The 18,188-nt window shown below is 39.6% G+C and overlaps 3 protein-coding genes across 3 annotated transcripts; 2 read left to right on the top strand and 1 right to left on the bottom strand.

The window, feature by feature from the left end:
- The first annotated feature begins 7,950 nt into the window (after positions 1 to 7,950).
- BDBG_08835 (uncharacterized protein) lies at positions 7,951 to 12,822 on the top strand. Its single transcript, XM_031723750.1, has 2 exons — positions 7,951 to 10,906; positions 11,000 to 12,822. Exons 1-2 carry the CDS (start codon positions 9,409 to 9,411, stop codon positions 12,208 to 12,210), a joined length of 2,709 nt encoding a protein of 902 aa, XP_031581044.1. The 5' UTR covers positions 7,951 to 9,408; the 3' UTR covers positions 12,211 to 12,822.
- Positions 12,823 to 15,157, top strand: BDBG_08834 (40S ribosomal protein S18). Its single transcript, XM_002620761.2, has 3 exons — positions 12,823 to 13,324; positions 13,417 to 13,582; positions 14,021 to 15,157. The coding sequence occupies exons 1-3, from the start codon at positions 13,321 to 13,323 to the stop codon at positions 14,316 to 14,318; spliced, it is 468 nt and encodes a 155-aa protein (XP_002620807.1). The 5' UTR covers positions 12,823 to 13,320; the 3' UTR covers positions 14,319 to 15,157.
- On the bottom strand, positions 12,826 to 17,857 carry BDBG_08833 (carboxypeptidase Y). The gene is made up of 5 exons (XM_002620760.2): positions 17,792 to 17,857; positions 17,403 to 17,628; positions 16,816 to 17,323; positions 16,675 to 16,734; positions 12,826 to 16,585 (listed from the first exon to the last, which is right to left on the bottom strand). The coding sequence occupies exons 3-5, from the start codon at positions 17,273 to 17,275 to the stop codon at positions 15,468 to 15,470; spliced, it is 1,638 nt and encodes a 545-aa protein (XP_002620806.1). The 5' UTR covers positions 17,276 to 17,323; positions 17,403 to 17,628; positions 17,792 to 17,857; the 3' UTR covers positions 12,826 to 15,467.
- Between the last annotated feature and the right edge of the window lie 331 nt (positions 17,858 to 18,188).

Below are 18,188 nucleotides of genomic sequence, written 5' to 3'. Positions count from 1 at the left end.
CTTAAGAAAAGCTGTGTGATATGAAAAAGCCACAATTCTCAGCTATATATGCAGAGAATGAATTACTGCAGTAAGTGTATATATATTATATAAAAGTAATACTTTTTAATAATACTCAGTTTCTGATATTATGAAAATAGAGTATCTCTATAAGATCTGTTTTTATCAGAAGTTAAGAGATCTTATATTTCTTAAGATTATCTTCACACATCTTATCTATGAAATTAATAAAGAGAATCATCAATTTTAGTATTCTGTTCTTAATATTATTTAAGTGATAGCAGAGTTCACTCTGATCACACTTTTTAAGTGTATATTTTCTAATTATTCACATTTATACAGATATATACTAATTATTTATTAGATAATATTAAGATAATAACTTATCACAGCTATATTACTCTCACTATAAGAAATATATAATTAATAATAAATATTATAAAGACTCTGAGAAGTGAGTATTTTAAGAGTAGTACAGCTCTGCAATCTTAATTTTTTTTTCTTTTTTCTTTTTTTTTCTTTTTCTTTTCTTTTTATTTTCTTTTTCTTTTCTTTTTTTTTTGTGGCGGGCTGCGCTTGATCAATTATATAGACTATTTCATTACACTTCACAGATTTCAACCGCTTCATTCTCAAACGCGTATGCTCTGATTCTCAGTCATTCTCAATCATCAATTCTCAGCTGTTATGAACATGTATAGATTCTTTCACTCTGAAGCTCCACTGTGTATACTATCACATACACATATAAATATTCACTTTGATCACTCATTCTTGCACTTTCTCTTTCTTTTTCTTCTCTAATGTTTTTCTCTTTATTATATAAGATCTATCAATATCATACTGATCTATTCAGTGTAGATCTCTTATACTAGAAAAATGTTCATTGTCTTCTTATTAGAAATAATTATTCGCATTCATTATCTCTTTATTAGAAATGATTACTTACTGAGATATCTGAATGTGTAATGATATGTAAGAAATAGAGAAACAGTCAAACAGTTAAGCAGACACTGAGTTCTCAGATAGAAGCTTGCTCATCAGTCACTTTGACTCTGTAACAAGATCTTACAAAGAGAGTAAGATTTTATAAGAGAATATCAGTAAAAGATCTGAGAGTTCTGATATCTCAGATATATGAGATATTCATATAATTACACATTCAATGATCAATATAATCATGTCTAACAATAATATAAGAGAACTCTTGAATATAAGTATAGACATGATATCACAGTGACTCTGAGCAATGTTGAAATTACAATAACAATAAATAGCTGATATGCATGCAACTCAATAACATTAATATGAAGAGATTTAACAATTATCACAACAAGAAATTCATGCAATTTCAATATCTACAGAATTGAATATAAAAGTACTGAAAGAATATCTAAATACTCTTATATATTTTAATGCTTCTGATCTCACTCTCTACTCATTATAAAAAATGGAAATACTTACAAAACTGAGTGTAGATGAAGATGTCATCAGTTTATTAATTAATCAAGATTGATATATCAATGAATAATTGAAGAATTGTGTGAAACAGAAGTTTCATTCATGAATAAAAGTATATGAATCAGTGTTGTGAACATCTGATAATATTATTAAATATCTTGATGTTCTGTTCTGAGACACTGCCATGCAACAGAAAGTGTTAAATTAATTACAGAGTGTCTGATAGAGAAACACTTCTCTTACAACATTCATTTCTGACTTCAACATCAAGATTCTAGAAGTAGATAATCAATCTTGAGAGAATTGAATGAAGATTAGCATGCTCAAGAAGATATTAACTTTTGAACTCTTACAGATTCTTGTAAGTATAGATGAAGATCAGACTTATGAAGATTTCTGTATACAACTCTGAACATTGAATGATCATCTTATCAAGCTCAAGAGTATACAGAACAGTGATAGAAGATATTATACTTATACATCTATATTAAAGAATAATAATAATGCAGATGTCATGAATTGAGTAGACTCAAATATCTATATATAAGTAAGAATCTCTGCTGTCTGAACAGGCTTCTGAGTTTCTGAGATCACTTCTGAAGAAGTCACTGATTAATATTAATAAGAAGTGTGTATCAACTGTAACTGATCAGAGCATATTACTTCTAACTATTAATCAGTCTATATATCTTCTCACTTAAAGAATGAATCAGTGCCTGTCCACATCAACCATGTTACATTAGAGAAGAATTTGAAAGATAACTATGAGAATACTCTGATAAAACAGGAAAAAGATTAGCTTCTGTTCAAATTTGTAAACAGAAGCTTGAAGAGGTCAGATAACAATGATTTAAAGAGAAAATGACAATGAATACAATTCTTATATCTACTGTGATTGATAATATATATAATATGAAAGCTATAATAGACAGTGATCTATGTCATTATACAATGATTAAATCTTCAGTTATAAGATATTACAATCTTCAGTATATTCTCTTATCAAAACTCTGACTTCTTGTAGAATTTGATAACTCAAAAGACATTTGTATCTGTTACATGATGAAGTTGATCATAGATGTGAGAGAACATTAATATGAAGATATCTATATATATAAAGTTAATAATCTTGATTATAATCTTATATTAGAACTTATATGACTATCTGAACAAGGCATCTTGTTGAACACTTGAAACAGAAGCTTGATATTCTCTAACAATGATAGAATTCATGAAGATAACATTCACAAGATCATGAATCTGACACAGATCTCTGCTAATGTATATAAAGTGCTTTAAAAAAGAAGTCACTGATAGCAGAATTATATGATAATTTATTTCACTAGTCTGACTGATATTAAAAAGACTCTAGAAAAGTTATTCTGTATTATAATAACAGATTCTTGTACAAAACTCTTTTAATAATATCATGAATATCTAGATGTCTTCTGATAAGATAATATTATAAATATACTTCTCTTACAAGATTCTGAAGTGAATCACAGTATCAAGTTAAAGAAGAAGAATGATAAGAACTCTGAATCATTATAAGACTTTCTTTATAACATGTCTTAAGATAAACTTCTTCTTCTTCAAAAGACACTCAATAATCTATTGAATAAAGAATTTATATATGTTAGCAATTCTTTCACTGCAGTCTCTATTCTCTTTGCAAAGAAATCAGATAAAGAACTCTGATTCTGTGTAAACTATTAAGAACTGAACAGAATAACAAAGAAAGACTGCTATCTGCTATCTCTTATCAATGAAATTCTAGCTCACATTGAATAAGTTCAATGATTTATAAAACTAGATCTCATCACTGTGTTTCATAAGATCTGTATCACTGAAGAAGATAAGTGACTTACAGCATTTTAAATATGATATAATCTCTTTGAATGAATAGTTACTCTCTTCAGACTAGCTAATACTCTCAGTACATTTCAGAAGTATATTAACTGAGCACTTTGACATTTTCTTAATGAATTTATATCTGTATATCTTGATGATATTCTCATCTTCACTGATAAGTTCAGGAAAGAATATCAAGAATATGTATAGAAGATATTACAATAACTATGAGAAACAGAACTACTAATAGATATTGATAAGTGTGACTTTAAAGTCAAGAGTATTAAATATCTAAGTTTTATTATAGAAGCTGGCAAGAGAATTCAAATGAATTCTGAGAAAGTCTCTGCTATTCTTGAATGAAAGGCTCTGTGTACTGTGAAAGATGTATAAAGCTTCATTGAATTTGCTAACTTCTATCAGTGATTTATACAAAACTTCTCAGATATCATAAGATCATTTACAGAACTTATCAAGAAAGACTCAGTATTTCAGTGATCAGTGAATGCTGAAGCTGCATTTATATAGATGAAGAAGATATTCATCAATATCTCTCTGCTAATGATATTTGACTCTGATTATGAAACAGTTGTTGAAGCTGATTTCTCTAACTATATGATAGAAGAAGTGATATTGTAATATGATGATGAAGATATTCTATAATTATATATCTTTATATCTAAGAAACTGAGTTCTGCTGAATGCAATTATGAGATCTATGATAAGAAACTTCTCATAATTATACACTGTCTAGAAGAATAAGACTCTGAACTTCAAAGTGTCTTTAAATTTAAGATAATCACAGATTATAAGAATCTCAAGTACTTCACAATCACTTATAAACTCACTGAATAACAGATATAATAATCTGAATTTCTAAGCTGCTTTCATTTTACAATACATTATTGCTTCAGCAGTCAGAACTTGATGACAGACACTCTCTCACAATGAGAATAAGATATATCTTTCAATATGACAGATATATGCTGAATGAACTGAGAACATCAGCTCTTAAATCTGAAGATATTGATTGATCAAAATAGAACACCTCATGATACTATACACACTTCTTCAATTAGAATATCTTCTCTCTGAACTGACACTGATATTGATATCTTTACTTTCTCTACACTGAATGAACTGTGATATGCAGTAGCTCAGACTGATGAACTTCTTCAGACTCTCATCAAAGCAGTATATCAAGAAGTATTCTGATTTCTCTCAGAACTATGTATAAGAACTGATATCTTAGAATGTTCAATCAATGATAATAACATTCTATGATTCTGTGAACAATGCTGAGTCTCTCACTTCAAATTCTTATGCATCTGAATAATGTAAGAGATGTATGATTTATGTATAACTGATTATTCAGACTGTGAACAACTGTATAGAATAATCTTCTAAGAGTTCTACTGATCTGAGATATTAAATAATATCAGACACTTTGTCTGAAACTGCAATCACTGTTCTTCTGTTATCTTATAAAACAATTATAAAAAAGATCTATTGAAATCACTCAATATCTCTGATAGAATCTGATAAGATATAGTCATTAACTTCACTATTAATCTATCTAAGAGTAAGAGTTGTAGAAACATTCTGATCATTGTAAATCAATTGAGTAAAGATATAATATTAAAATCTTGTAATAAGATAAATACTGAATAAGTCACTGAAGCTTTTCTACAGAGTCTGTTCTATCAGATATATGAATTACTGAGATCTATAGTATTGAATCAGAGCTGTCAATTTATAAGTACTGTCTGAACAAGAATCTGTCAAGTTCTCAAGATTATACACTGTCTGTCAACTGTCTATCACTCTGAGACTGATGATACATCAGAATGAACAATTCAGATTATAAAGAATTATCTTTATAAGTTCTACAATTACTTATAAGATAATTAACATGATTTTCTTCTATATATAGAGATCACTATCAATGATCAAGATGCTGTTTTAACAGATATAAGCTCATTCTTTCTTACATATGATTATCATATGAAGATGTTAGATCTTCTAGAAATTACACAGTTCACACTGAATTCTCACAGTCTGATTCAGATCACTGATAATATAGTAATAAAACTTCAAGATATCTGTAACTGAGCAGAAGCCTTCATGACAAGTGCTAAATAAGATTAAGAAGATTAAGTCAATATCTGATAAGATCTCACAGAGCAGTATAAGATAGAAGATCTTATATAATTAAATCTTAAGAATATATAGACTACACACTCATCTCATACATTAAACTATTATCATGTAAAATACACAGTGACAGAGATTCTAGACAGTTATAACTATTATCTTAATACTTCATCAGAGATTTATAATGTGTTTTATATAAGCTTACTTCATTGCACTGCTACTGATCTGTTCTCTTCTCAACTGACTTTTGACTGACAACTGTCAGAGATTGTAGAAGAAGATAACAAACTTGAATGAGAGATTGAGAATATTCTTGATAAGAGACTTCATAGCTGTAGCTGATAATATCTTGTAAAATAAGTCAGATATAATCATTTGATCTGAACTCTGAGTTCTGTATTATTTGAAACAGCAGTTCTTAACTGATGAAAACTGCTTCTGAAAAGAGAGAACTAATGTGACAGACTGCATCTAATTAATTATATAGACTATTTTATTACACTTCACAGATTTCAATCACTTTATTCTTGAATATGTACACTCTGATTCTCAGTCATTCTCAATTGCTGATTCTCAGCTGCTATGAATGTGTATAGATTCTTCTGCTCTGAAGCTTCATTACATACATTATTACATACATGTATAAATATTCACTTCAATTATTAATTCTCACACTTTCTCTTTCTTTTTCTTCTCTAATATTTTTCTCTTTGTTATATAAGACCTATCAATATTATATCAATCTATTCAGTGTAGGTAGACTGGTCACTGAAATCATGAATTTCACATTTGATCTCATTTAATCTGGTCTCATACATTTCTTAGCGTGAATCCCGCTGAGACTAGTCATCAAAAAAACATGCAAAGTGACTATATATCAGATCTTAAAATAAGACCATGACTTGAAAAAAATAAGAAAGTAATCTTATTTAATCTCATTTAGTTTCATTCTTAGCATAAAGTTACTATTTTAGATATTTTAAGGTTTTTTTTAGACTATTTTTAATTTTTTAAAAAGTAATACTTTTTGATAACACTTAAATGAGATTTAAAGTCATTTAAAGCAATAAAAATAATTTAAATTGAGAAGTGAAAATCATGATCTTATTTGAAAAATGTGATAAGAGTAGATAGTAAGTCTTACTGAGACAGTATAAGACTACTATCTAATATTAAAACTGTGTAATGAGATCAGTTAAATTAATAATGAAACTATTAAAAAATCTGATTCTGATTTCAGACACAGTCACACGGTCAGTCTAAGTGTAGATCTGTTATACTTTTTTCTTTTTCTTTTTTTTTATTATGATTTTTTCTTGTTTTTGTTTTATTTTTATTTTTGTTTTTTTTTATATTTTATATTTTTTTTTATAATTAAAATTATATAAATTATAATCTGTGTTTAGAAAAGTAATAATATTTAATAACACTCTATTGAATTTTCAATAAATGAGTACTATGTTATAATATTATATAAGTAAGAAATAATTTTATAATCTCATTTAATACAATTCTTAATAATGAAATCAGAATGAAAATGTGATTAAGAATTTAAATATATTCTTTCTTTAAGACTAGATTTTTATTTAAAAAGTGAATCTGAGATCTTTAATATTTAAAATAATGTGATTTGAAACTAATGTAATGAATATAAATCATGATCAGAAGTAATGCTTTTAAGTAATATAATAACTGTAAAGTTTGATTCTGATCTCAGACACGGTCACACGGTCAGTCTAGATACAGACATGAATTGAGTAGATTTCTGTACATATTGAAAAGATTATAGAGTTCGAAGATGGCAATGAGTATAGAGAAGAAAGGCGGTATGAGTAGATGAAGAAATAGAATACTCATCTGACTTTGTAAGGTGGTAGATTGGCAGGCAGATTGGCAGGCAGATTGATATGTAGATTGACCTGCAGATTTCATGTTAAATAGCAGTGAAGACAAGGAATAATCAAGAGCTGAATATTCAGTATAAAATACAGTGTGAATTTCTGCCAAGATTTGTGGCGCTGTCTAGCTGTCTTTTTACCGGCGCAATTCTTTTGATAGCGCCCTTCGTACGCAGTACTGTGTATTGGGATCAACCAATTTGGTAATGAGACTATGTAGTGGTCTCAGAGCGATCTCGGATTGGAACAACCTTTCGCCGGGCTTCGCTGCATATATGTATCAATTCTTAGATGATTCTTATGTGTGGTGTTTCCTACGTGTTCAATTTGATGATATTCTTTTGTGTGTGTGTGTATATAGCTATTCTTTGTGTGGTTATTCTCGATGATGATTCTTTGATATTCTTATTATTGTGGTTCCGCTGGCTATTGTTCTCGTGCCGCAAGAAGCGCACACCCCCAGCCCCATTACAATATTTGATTGAAAAAGACGTATATTGGATGATATTGAATGATTCTAGAGAAATGTGGATATTTTGATTTTTTTGTGGTGTTTTACTACTAATTTTCAGGGGACTGGGAAAATTCTGTTTTCGCAAGCAATACGTCCACCACAATAACCCATCTGTGGAGTAAAGTTACGCTGCAAGACGGAGAGTAACGCTGTAACTTTCCCAACAAGCGGTAACTACAGGAAATCCAGCGCGCTAAAAATAGGTCGGCTTGTAGCAGCAGTTACTAGGCACCGATGCGATGACCATCAGAAAATATTTTCTGGATGAACTTTATTGAATTCCATTCCGGAGCGAAAGACTATGATAAGATCCGTTTATGCTTTGTTGTTCGCCCATCCCACCACTTCTGCATTTACATGTGTATCCTGTATCAGTGGATCATCGTCGGCGGGGTTTGTCTGCAGCAATACTATATCGAAGAGTTTCATTATCGGGTTTACCGGACGGGTTTAAGTGGAGTGAATTTAAAGCCTTGGCCTGCCCAGGGGCGGCCCATGTCCGCTGGGCCTTCCGAGGACCCATCCATGGAACCTGGCTGAGCAGCGATCTGCTCTCACTCGTCTGTTTCATCCCTCTTGGGTATGGATAATGGCGGTCGAGGTCCCTCCGCAGGTGTTTTTTCTTTTTCTCTACACGGTAACTAGGCAAGTGAAGCTGGGCTGGTTCCTGGCTGCAAAGCGGGTGTAGCCACCAACTCTCTGGCCAAATGAGAAATACGAACTTGCGGGCTTTAAGGGACATCGGATAGTGTGGAGCTTATTCAAGCGAAAGTCGTGCACGAACTTTCACTAAAAAAGAAAAAGAAAAATCCGAAATCTCGTAGCAAACCAACCCCTCTTTCCAGAGAAACGTCGACAGCGCAACAATCAACACGAATCGATATGAATTGGCGCCTCAACAGCTCCCCGACGACCATCCTGCCGGAAGTAAGTGGTGGTTCAGGGCATCGGGTAACGTGACTGTCCCGCGCACTCAGCCTCATTGTAATGTCAAACGTACGTCGAACTTCAACTCCTCCAACTCCGGCTTCATTTCGAACAGCATCTTGATTTCCAGCTTCTCTCTTTTCGCGCCGGGGGAACTGCGTAGTTCCTCATTTCTTTCTTGCTTTCTTGCTTTTTTCTTCTGTTTTTCTCCTGCTCGTTCTTGTTCTTTCCCCCTCCACCTTCCCCGCGGTCATCCCTCAATGATCGGCAGCATTCCTAGGCCAACCCTTTCATTCTTACCTGTCTCCTTTGGCATTTAGGCATGCCGCCCGTCAGCGCCCTCACCTTCTGAGTTATATTTAGATCTTCTGTTTTGACCGCTGCCGCCGTGCCCATTCTGCCTCTCCCCCCGCCCCCCTAAACCGCCCACTCGCTTGTACCCAGCCAACCCCCGGTTGCTCCGATGCTGCACTCCTCGGGGTGAAACAACTCCCCGTCCAAATCCCCCTCCCCCTTTTCCTCCAAGAGGCGCGGAAACACCACTTAAACCTATTTCCACTCACCCGACTGCCTCCTTAGTGACCTTAATGTCCGCCCAGACTCATGCAATTCTTTCATAAAAATAGATCGCAGGCGTCACTAGTTGGTTCTGTCGACAACTGGTCTAATCACCCGCAGCATCAGCAACAGCAGCAACAGCATTACCACCACAACCAAAATCACCACCAACCCCAACAAGCCCCTCCCCAGGCCGCGGGCGAATCACTCGACTACAACAGTGACGCTCAATACCAGCGCTCTTCTTATGCTAATAACGAGACATACGACCAAGGCTACGCTCATGCTCACTCTACCCACGCGGTTCAGCATCCTTACAGCCATCAGAATCAGCAACCGACCGATCCTAATCTCATCCCTGGACTGGCTGTCACTTCCTTTTCACCTGCTTCTCCTCAGCCTGCTCCAAATTACTCCAGACGACCGACTCTGAATCTTGTCCCGCCCTCTGCAAGTACCTTCAGTTCCTCTCATACCTCTGCAAACCCCGAAGTGAGCTCGTCCGAGTTGTCGTGGACCCTCCATAGCCCTCAGACTTCTCCTCCATTGGAATCGCTCCCAAAGAAGTCAAGAAGGAGTATTTTCGGATTTTCTTCATCCAAGGACTCTACGACGCCTGCACCCAAAGTGTTGGGTCGGAACCTCTCCGTGCGAAAGAAAGATATAGTGCAGACAGTTCCGCCAAAAAAGACACCAGGCGGGAAGTCTATTGGTCCAACTCCGGAGTCTACTGAAGAACAAGCTGTAGAATCCCCTATGCCGCTCTCGAAACGGGCTCCACAATCCCACCACCACCAGCAGCAGCATCCCTCCTACCCTTCCAAAAACGCCAATCGATCATCTTCACATCTTGAAGCTCAGACATACGACCAGCGCCCTGAGAATCGTTCTATACAGCGTGTGAATACTGATCCACTATCAAGCCAAGAATCCTTCTACGCGCACCGAGAGTCTAGCGACTCGTTCCAGGCGAAACAATTCTCAGAAGTGCAGCAACCCGCACCCCTCAACCCTCAGTTCCAGATTAGCTACCCCACACGACGTGACTCGGTTGCCCACTTTACAGAGCCAACTTCCGACCCACCCCCGTATTCTTCCCAGCCAGAAGCCCTTCTTACTGCTCGGCCACCCTCGCAGCAGTCCGGAGGCCCGCCGCCATCCTCTCTCAACCAATATCAATCTGCTGACCAAGGCCACCAGAAGCCAATTTTCCGACAGACCCTCCAGCCCTCTGCAGGACCTGCGCAGATTCAGGGCAACATGCCACCAGAGAGACAAACGGGACTGCGACAGCAGGTAGACTCTGCGCCTCAACATGGCGGGCAAGGTCGAGAAGGAATGGCTGGTGGCCAACCCCAATATCCACCAAATCTTGCCCAGGGCGGGAGTTTCAAAGGAAACCATTCCCAGCAGAGCCTAGGAGACCAGGATCGACAAACACCACCGCCAACTAATAATAATAATAATAGTAGTAGTAATAAAGGCCGCGAAGACCTTTCAGAAGCCGAAGTCCGTGCATTAGTGCAAAAACACGAGGAACTCCGTACGTGACCTTTGCGAGAGGCTCTATCTTCACAATATTATCTAAACCCCCGTCTACTTCAATCTCTTGGCTCTACTGACCATTTCCCTACAGAAGCCAAATATCTTAAAGTTAAAAAGTACTATTTCGAGAAGGATGCTCAGGTTCAACTACTCCAGAATACCGTGGCTCATCAGCGAATGGCTACATCTCGTACAGTCCTTGACGATAGTGAATATCTGACACGGTTTTCCCGCCTGGATGGCGCGATTAACAATCTTGCTTTCAATATTCGCAAGGAGTGGAGGAGCATTCCGGTTTGGTTACAAGGCTTCGTTAATGATGATGCGATTGCCGTCGGGACTAAGGAAATGACGGCTGTCGGACGAGCATGTCTCAGTCGATGGCTTGTCGATGAGATATTTGACCGATATTTCCATCCTGGTCTCGAGCCGAATCTTAGTTGCAATTTGAAAATGATTGAGCGCAATGTGCGGTGTGGTGCCAAGATAGCCTCAGAGGAGGATAGAGAGAACCACCTTTCCAAATTGTCTGCTTGGCGCAGGACCACGCTGGATGGATTGGGCGAGGTGTTGCAGAGCCGAGCCTCGGAGGAGAATCGATCGCAGTTAATTAAAGGCCTTGTCGAGAAGCTCACGGCGGCTTTGGAAATGCACTTAAAAGCCCCACCGCCCCCAGGACTCGAAAATGGTGTTTCCATGATTGTCGAGCTTGCCGTTGGCATCTCTTCAAATGTCCCCTTTGAATCGAGAGAGATTGCTATCGAGTACTTCCTCCCCGGATCTCCGATATCAGATACTTACATGAAATTAGAGCCATCGCTGCCTCCACTCGTCAGCTCCTCGGAACCCCAGTCTGCCGTCGATCAAGGCTCAGCGACGAAAACTATGAAGCCCGGCCTTCCAACGGAGGGTTCTTCCATGCTGGAGCTGGATAGGGAGAGCGGGAAAGATTCCTCATCTGCCTCCACCACCCACTCTATCCAAGCTCCCGTGCCTTCCGCACAGCCCAAGGAGTCGAGGAAGAAATCGGTGTTTGGGTCGCTGATTAGCAAAAAGCCGCATTCCGGCGGCCCTGGTGGCGCAAGCCAGGGTCAAGCTGAACAGCAAGCCCGACCCGCGTCTGCTCTTACGCGGGAGAGGGAACGGGAGGAAGCGGAGTTTAGAGAGGGCGAGTGTGGAGCCCCCAACACCAGCAATAATCACATTAACCGCATCAGGTTTGCGGCATTTGTTGCCGTGGAGGTGAGGAGTAAGGGAGCAGGCAATGTGATTGTTCATGCACCAGTCTATGGAGTAATGTGATTGCCTTGTCCTTGTTTTGATGGATTTCGTTTGAACCCCGCTTCTCGTTCGCCTTCTGGGCTGTTGTGATTTGATTTTTGTTTGGTTTCATTCTTCTATACCTGGGGGCGGATATCGGAGATTCTTGTTATCTCTTCTCCCTTTTTACCTTTTTTTTGGTTTTGAAATTGGCAAATATATACTCTTGCTTTTTCTTGTTATTTTGCCAATGCGAAAAATACTGGAAAGTATATGATGATGAACGCAACCTCTTGTTTCTTTCCCCCACTAGTTTCCCGTTTTTAGCCCCCTCCCTATTTTTCTCCCAGCGATCCTTTTTCTTAGTGAACTCAACCACTGGATCTTGGGGACCTTGACGAACCATGTCTCTTTTAGCGTCGTTCGCTCGTTGCATTCATCCCTTCCCCCATTTTCCCTTGTGTGTGAAGTAGGAGTTGAAATCTTAGGATGGGTGAGATGGGATGGGATGGCTTCATGAGCCACATTATTTATTTTCCTCTATATTCGATTCTTCCCACTCATGATGATTTTTACTTTTCAACAACGAATCGTGAGGTCTCATTGTTTTTGACGGATAAGCCCGCTTTTTGAGATTTTCGCGATCTTTTTTTTTTTTTTTTTTTTTTTTTTTTTTTTTTTTCCTTTTAGACTTGGTTGTGGAGGAGATGATTTGACAGGGATCCCGAAAATGTACAGCCAATGTTGGCCTTTTTTGGTTTCTTTTTTAGAATTATACTGTCAACCCGAGCGAGAAATTTGTTTTGAAAAGTAGGAAAAAGTGTAGATAGTAGGATATACGTGCGCAGAATATCTACATTTCCACGAGCGCCCGAAATAATTCCCATTTTGGGTAAGCGACGTCTTGGCACACCGCAACATCCACTTACATAATCTCCAAGCGAACCCACGCCAAGCCTTGACCCGCGCTAGTCTGTTTCCAGCTAGCCGAGTATTTTCGATCCCACAACGGCAAACATTCTCAACGACGAGCAGAACATCACCTAACCTCCTGTCCGTCAACCAACCCTCGACTACACTCTCCGACAACCCCTCCCCTTTTCAAGCCAAGCGACGATATACCCGCCTCGTGCGCCGCATATATCGCCCATCATGTGTACGTATTGGCTCCCCCGTTGCTGCGCACTTTTTCCTCCACGAAAAGTTAAAGAGGAAGTCGCTCGCTGACGAAAAGGGCTATTGAAACAGCGCTCGTGTCCGGCGAGAAGACGAACTTCCAGTTCATCCTTCGTCTTCTTAACACCAACGTCGATGGCAAGCAGAAGATCATGTACGCCTTGACAAAGATCAAGGGTGTTGGCCGTCGCTATTCCAACCTGGTTTGCAAGAAGGCGGATGTTGATTTGACTAAGCGGTGGGTTTTTGCTTGTTCTTTTTTTTTTTTTTTGCTTCTCTTATTCCACTTCATTTTCCTATTGGGGCCGTTCTTGGAACACCTTTTTTGGACGGAACAATGAGGATCGGGAAGTCGGTTTGGGCTTGGATTGGGATTGGGATTGGGTACTTGGATTCGAAAAAATTTGACGTGGGAGTGGATTGGATTGGGATCAGGAAAATGAAAGATGGCAATTGGAGGCCACGAATGTCGATGTTACAAGACGACCATCCGAAGAGTCGCTCCCAGTTTGCTCCATGAGAGATTCATTCCTCTTTCGGAGCCATCCACCCATCCATCTCAATGTCACCAAAGAAGCCTTTCCCGAAGCCCGAAGAGCCACATCTCCTCTTCCCCTTTGAAAGTCAAGCCGTTCTATGTGGGTAATAAACTAACATGAAAACTGCCCCACAACAGCGCCGGAGAAATCACCTCCGAAGAACTCGAGCGCATCGTCACCATCATCCAGAACCCAACCCAATACAAAATCCCCACCTGGTTCCTCAACAGACAGCGCGACATCACCGACGGCAAGGACTCTCAGGTCCTCGCTAACCAGATGGAGTCCAAGCTGCGTGAGGATCTCGAGCGCCTGAAGAAGATCCGCGCCCACCGTGGTCTGCGTCACTACTGGGGTCTCAGAGTGCGTGGTCAGCACACCAAGACCACTGGCCGGAGAGGGCGGACTGTTGGTGTCAGCAAGAAAAAGGGTTAAACGGGTGTTTTTTCATGTTTTTCTCGTTTTTCTTGCCTGTTCTTTTTTTCTTTCTCTTTTGTTGGTTCGGTTTTGGGGGGATTGTGTGAGGAGAGGAGGTGAGGGATGTTTGTAAGGGACTGGTCAGTTACAATGCTTTCTACGGCATGTACTCCTTGTGTCTTTTATGCGGCTTATTTGCTTGCTAGGCACTTATGGGAATGAAATGAGGGTGTTTTTTTTAATTATGAATGGAAGGACAAAAAAATGAACTCCAAAATGATCCATCAAGAGATCTTGTATGAATCTAATCCATCTGTCAGTTTCCTCACCTCACTATGAGTGAGCCTGTTTTGCGGAAGCATGATGCGATGCCTGTGTAGGGGGTGGGATAATTGCAATAGAGAGAGCCAATGTCCAGGCAGTCACAGTGAGTTTGGGCTAGTACTACTGTGCCTGATCTGTTTGTCAGCTGCTATATCCTTGATAAGAGCCAGGCCATTTTAGATGCTCTCTCTCTCTTTCTCCCTCATCTCTGCCCTCAACCGTGAAGTTCAATGTAACAATGAATATTATAATTGCCAAATCCACATGTATTAGGCACGCGCGTTCGAATATATATCTAAGGCGTCAAAGGTATCTTGTGACATCCCTTACAGCTGGCTCTAATCTACACCATCAATTTAAATCAATAAAGTTCTACTCTCCCCTAAGAAACAGATGCAGCCGCCCCGAGACGGGAAAGAAGATACACATTCATAATGTATATGTATTGTGTTATTTCTTCTAGTTATATTATACCTAAGTAGCCAGGCGACCGCATTGCCGCTTTCATGTGGGAATGGCTGACTAGAACTGAGGAAAAAACAATGTCATGAAATGAGTGAAATAGAAAAGAGATAGCGCTGCGTGATAAGAAGAATGAAATTGGCAATCTTGTGCAACTCAAAATGCAAATACTAATATAAACCGCATAATTAAAACCCCTTTAAAATAAAAAGAGAACAACGATAAGACACTGCTAGAAGTGGAGTTGTGGACTGCTTGGAAAGTATCAAAATAAAATATATCCCGTAAAAAAAAGGCCTTGCATGCATCACAGGCAGTTCGCCCTTTCTCAGCTCTAGAATCTATAGTTTATCGTTATGAAAAACGTATAGAATAGACAGTCTAGGATGACGATTTAGCCGACCATTCACCCTTCAGCCAGCGGTTCATGAATTCCAAGCTCGCCTCGGGTTGGTCGAGCGGGACCATATGTCCGCCTCCGTACAGGCGCATGAAGGTGAAGTTACCGGCGGACTTCACTTGGCCGATAACCTTACCCTTGCTCTTGTTATCCACAATAGTCAAGTTCTTCATTTCAGCCGCGGCAAATTTGGCATGACCGGGATACTCGAGAGCCTCTGCCCAGGCCTTATTGCCCAGCCAATTGCAAATGAAATCGGCATCACCGGCATAAAGGAGGACGGGCATCTCAGCGATGAGTCCTGGAACGAGACGGTGGAATGGTTTCATCCAGTCGCCACGGAAGAGGAAGTTGCGGTTAATATCCATGTTGCAGGAATCGTAGGTGCTCACTTCGGCGCCAAGCGCCTTCATCACCTCAGCCTGGTTCAAGTATTTGCTAATATCTCCCAGTTGAGTGTAGCAGAGGTTACCGCCTTCGCAATCGGTCCGTACATCGTAGGGGTTCCGACCGGTGCGCTGGTAAGGGCCGATGATTGCGTTGTTGCAGTAGATAGAAGCGGGAACACAAGTCCATGCGCTCTCGCTGCTGTAGCAAGCTTCGATCATGGAAAGGCAACGCGGCAGAGCATTATCCATGGATTGGCAGCTAGCTTGATCCAACACCGCCGGGTATCCACCTTCACCACAAGCCATGGGTCGATAGAGTGGGTATTGCGTGAGAGGATCGGTCAATCCGTTTCCAATCAGAATGGACTTGAGGTTGATATTGCGTTCCTTATGAGCCATAATTTCGGAAGCAAAGACTGGAATATAATGTCCGGCATAAGATTCACCAGCGATATGGAAGTCCTGCTTCGCATATTCCGGGAATTGCTCGAAGAATAGCGTAAGAAGGGCATAGACATCCTTGCCAGCAGCATTTGTATCGCTAACGGAGCCACCACTATAGGAGTAGCCCACGTTGACGGGCTGATCGAGGAAAATAACGGACGCGTTCGCGTTCCATGAGTACGGGTTGTAGTTAACCTTTAGATCTTCTGTAATGGACGACGGACCCAGTTCAAGAAAGAGACCTGTGAGTGAACTGCAACCAGGACCTGTTCAGCGGGATCATGTGGGTTAGTTCGTTTGCTTGTTTTCAATTTCGTTTGTAATGATTGTAAAGTAAGTGCGTAGGAAAACTCACCGCCGTTGAGCCAAAGAACGACCGGGTCGTTCTCAGGATCGTTGCGAGATTCGAAAAACCCTGTTCGTTGGTTAACCAATAGTTACTGAAGGGGTTGTGCCTTCTTCTTTCAGATGGGAGGAGGTAGTTTGGCTGCCCTACAGTAGAAAAGATGTTTATCATTCTCGTTATCATCGAGATATCCACTGTACTGCCTGACAGTATCAACACCAAGCGCTTTCGGGTCAACAGCCTTGACTCTCAAGTCATAAGCTTCAAGTTTTCCGCCGACTTTGCGATGCTTCTCACCATCGTCGCCTTCCACCCAGACGGCCTGGATTTCAGCACCGCGGACGATGTGGTTCCATTCGGAATCCGGGCGACGGTTAAATTTCTTGGGTGGAGGGGTATGAGTAATGGTATCCATGATATTTGGGACTTTGTCGATTACATCATTCCAGAGGTTTGTGGCCTGTCCGCGTAGGTGGTCAAAGGTGTCGGCGATCGTTTGGAGTGGTGGTTCAGCGACATCGGGGTTGTCTACTGGTGCCTGGAGGACCTGTTGCTGCGGCCCGGCGGCGATTGCACCTCCAACGAGGAGTGCAAGGGCGAGAGACTTCATAGCCACCAGGTACAGACCGACTTTCAGGGAATCGAGAATTGTTATAATCTATGATCCGTACGATGTTCGATGTTAAACGCGAGCCGGGAAGCGAGAGTAGGAACGAATGGGTTGTATATATACATACCTATAAAAAGGTTATTCGGACAATGGAGCTGTTTTAGATCTGAAGTGTAGATGAAACAGGATGGAGCTCGGGCCGACGGAGGAGTGAATGGATGAAGTTGATATGGGAGAGAAAAGCAGAGTTGTAGATGGTTGGGGGAAGGATGACGATGAAGCGGCTGGGGACTCATTGCGTCACGAGACTTGGCGCCTGGCGGCTATCGGCTCAGGGACGCCGATATATATAACTAACTTATCGAGGCACAATTAGCGAGATACGATTAGTGTACCAACTACGCTGTTAGCTCAGAAGCTACCACCAATAATTTCTCATACTAAATTCTATGCAATCTGATTTGTTGATACAGATTTTCTGCTCTATTCTGTTGTACCCAGCATATGTATACTTACTGTCAACTTTCCTGTTCATCATCATCAAATTTCCCTGTCATCTACTCAAGCTTGTGTCTGCAGTATAAAAGAAAGAGAGAAAGGAAGAATATAGATAGAGTTTCAAGATTAAGATTTGTTTGTGCTTCTTATATCTAGTGGATGTCTTAATTAGGGTTAACTAGGTCAAATAGATTACATAAATTACACTAAAACACGCCAATGTAGCTGATCTCTCATATAATCCAGTAGTTTTCTTGTATTTAATACACTAATGTACACGATAAAAACCACGCTAATTGTGCCTCGCCAGACGATCGCTCCGAATGGCCAAGGGATTAGTAACATAACTCTTATGGTCCAGGCGCCTGTATTTAAAAGAAGAGGGTGAAATACACATCTAATTCTACCAGCATTT

This window comes from Blastomyces gilchristii, assembly GCF_000003855.2.
Source record: "Blastomyces gilchristii SLH14081 genomic scaffold supercont1.29, whole genome shotgun sequence".
NCBI lineage: Eukaryota > Fungi > Ascomycota > Eurotiomycetes > Onygenales > Ajellomycetaceae > Blastomyces > Blastomyces gilchristii.
The sequence above is the reverse complement of the archived record's forward strand: the minus strand, read 5'-3'. Positions and strand labels throughout refer to the sequence as shown.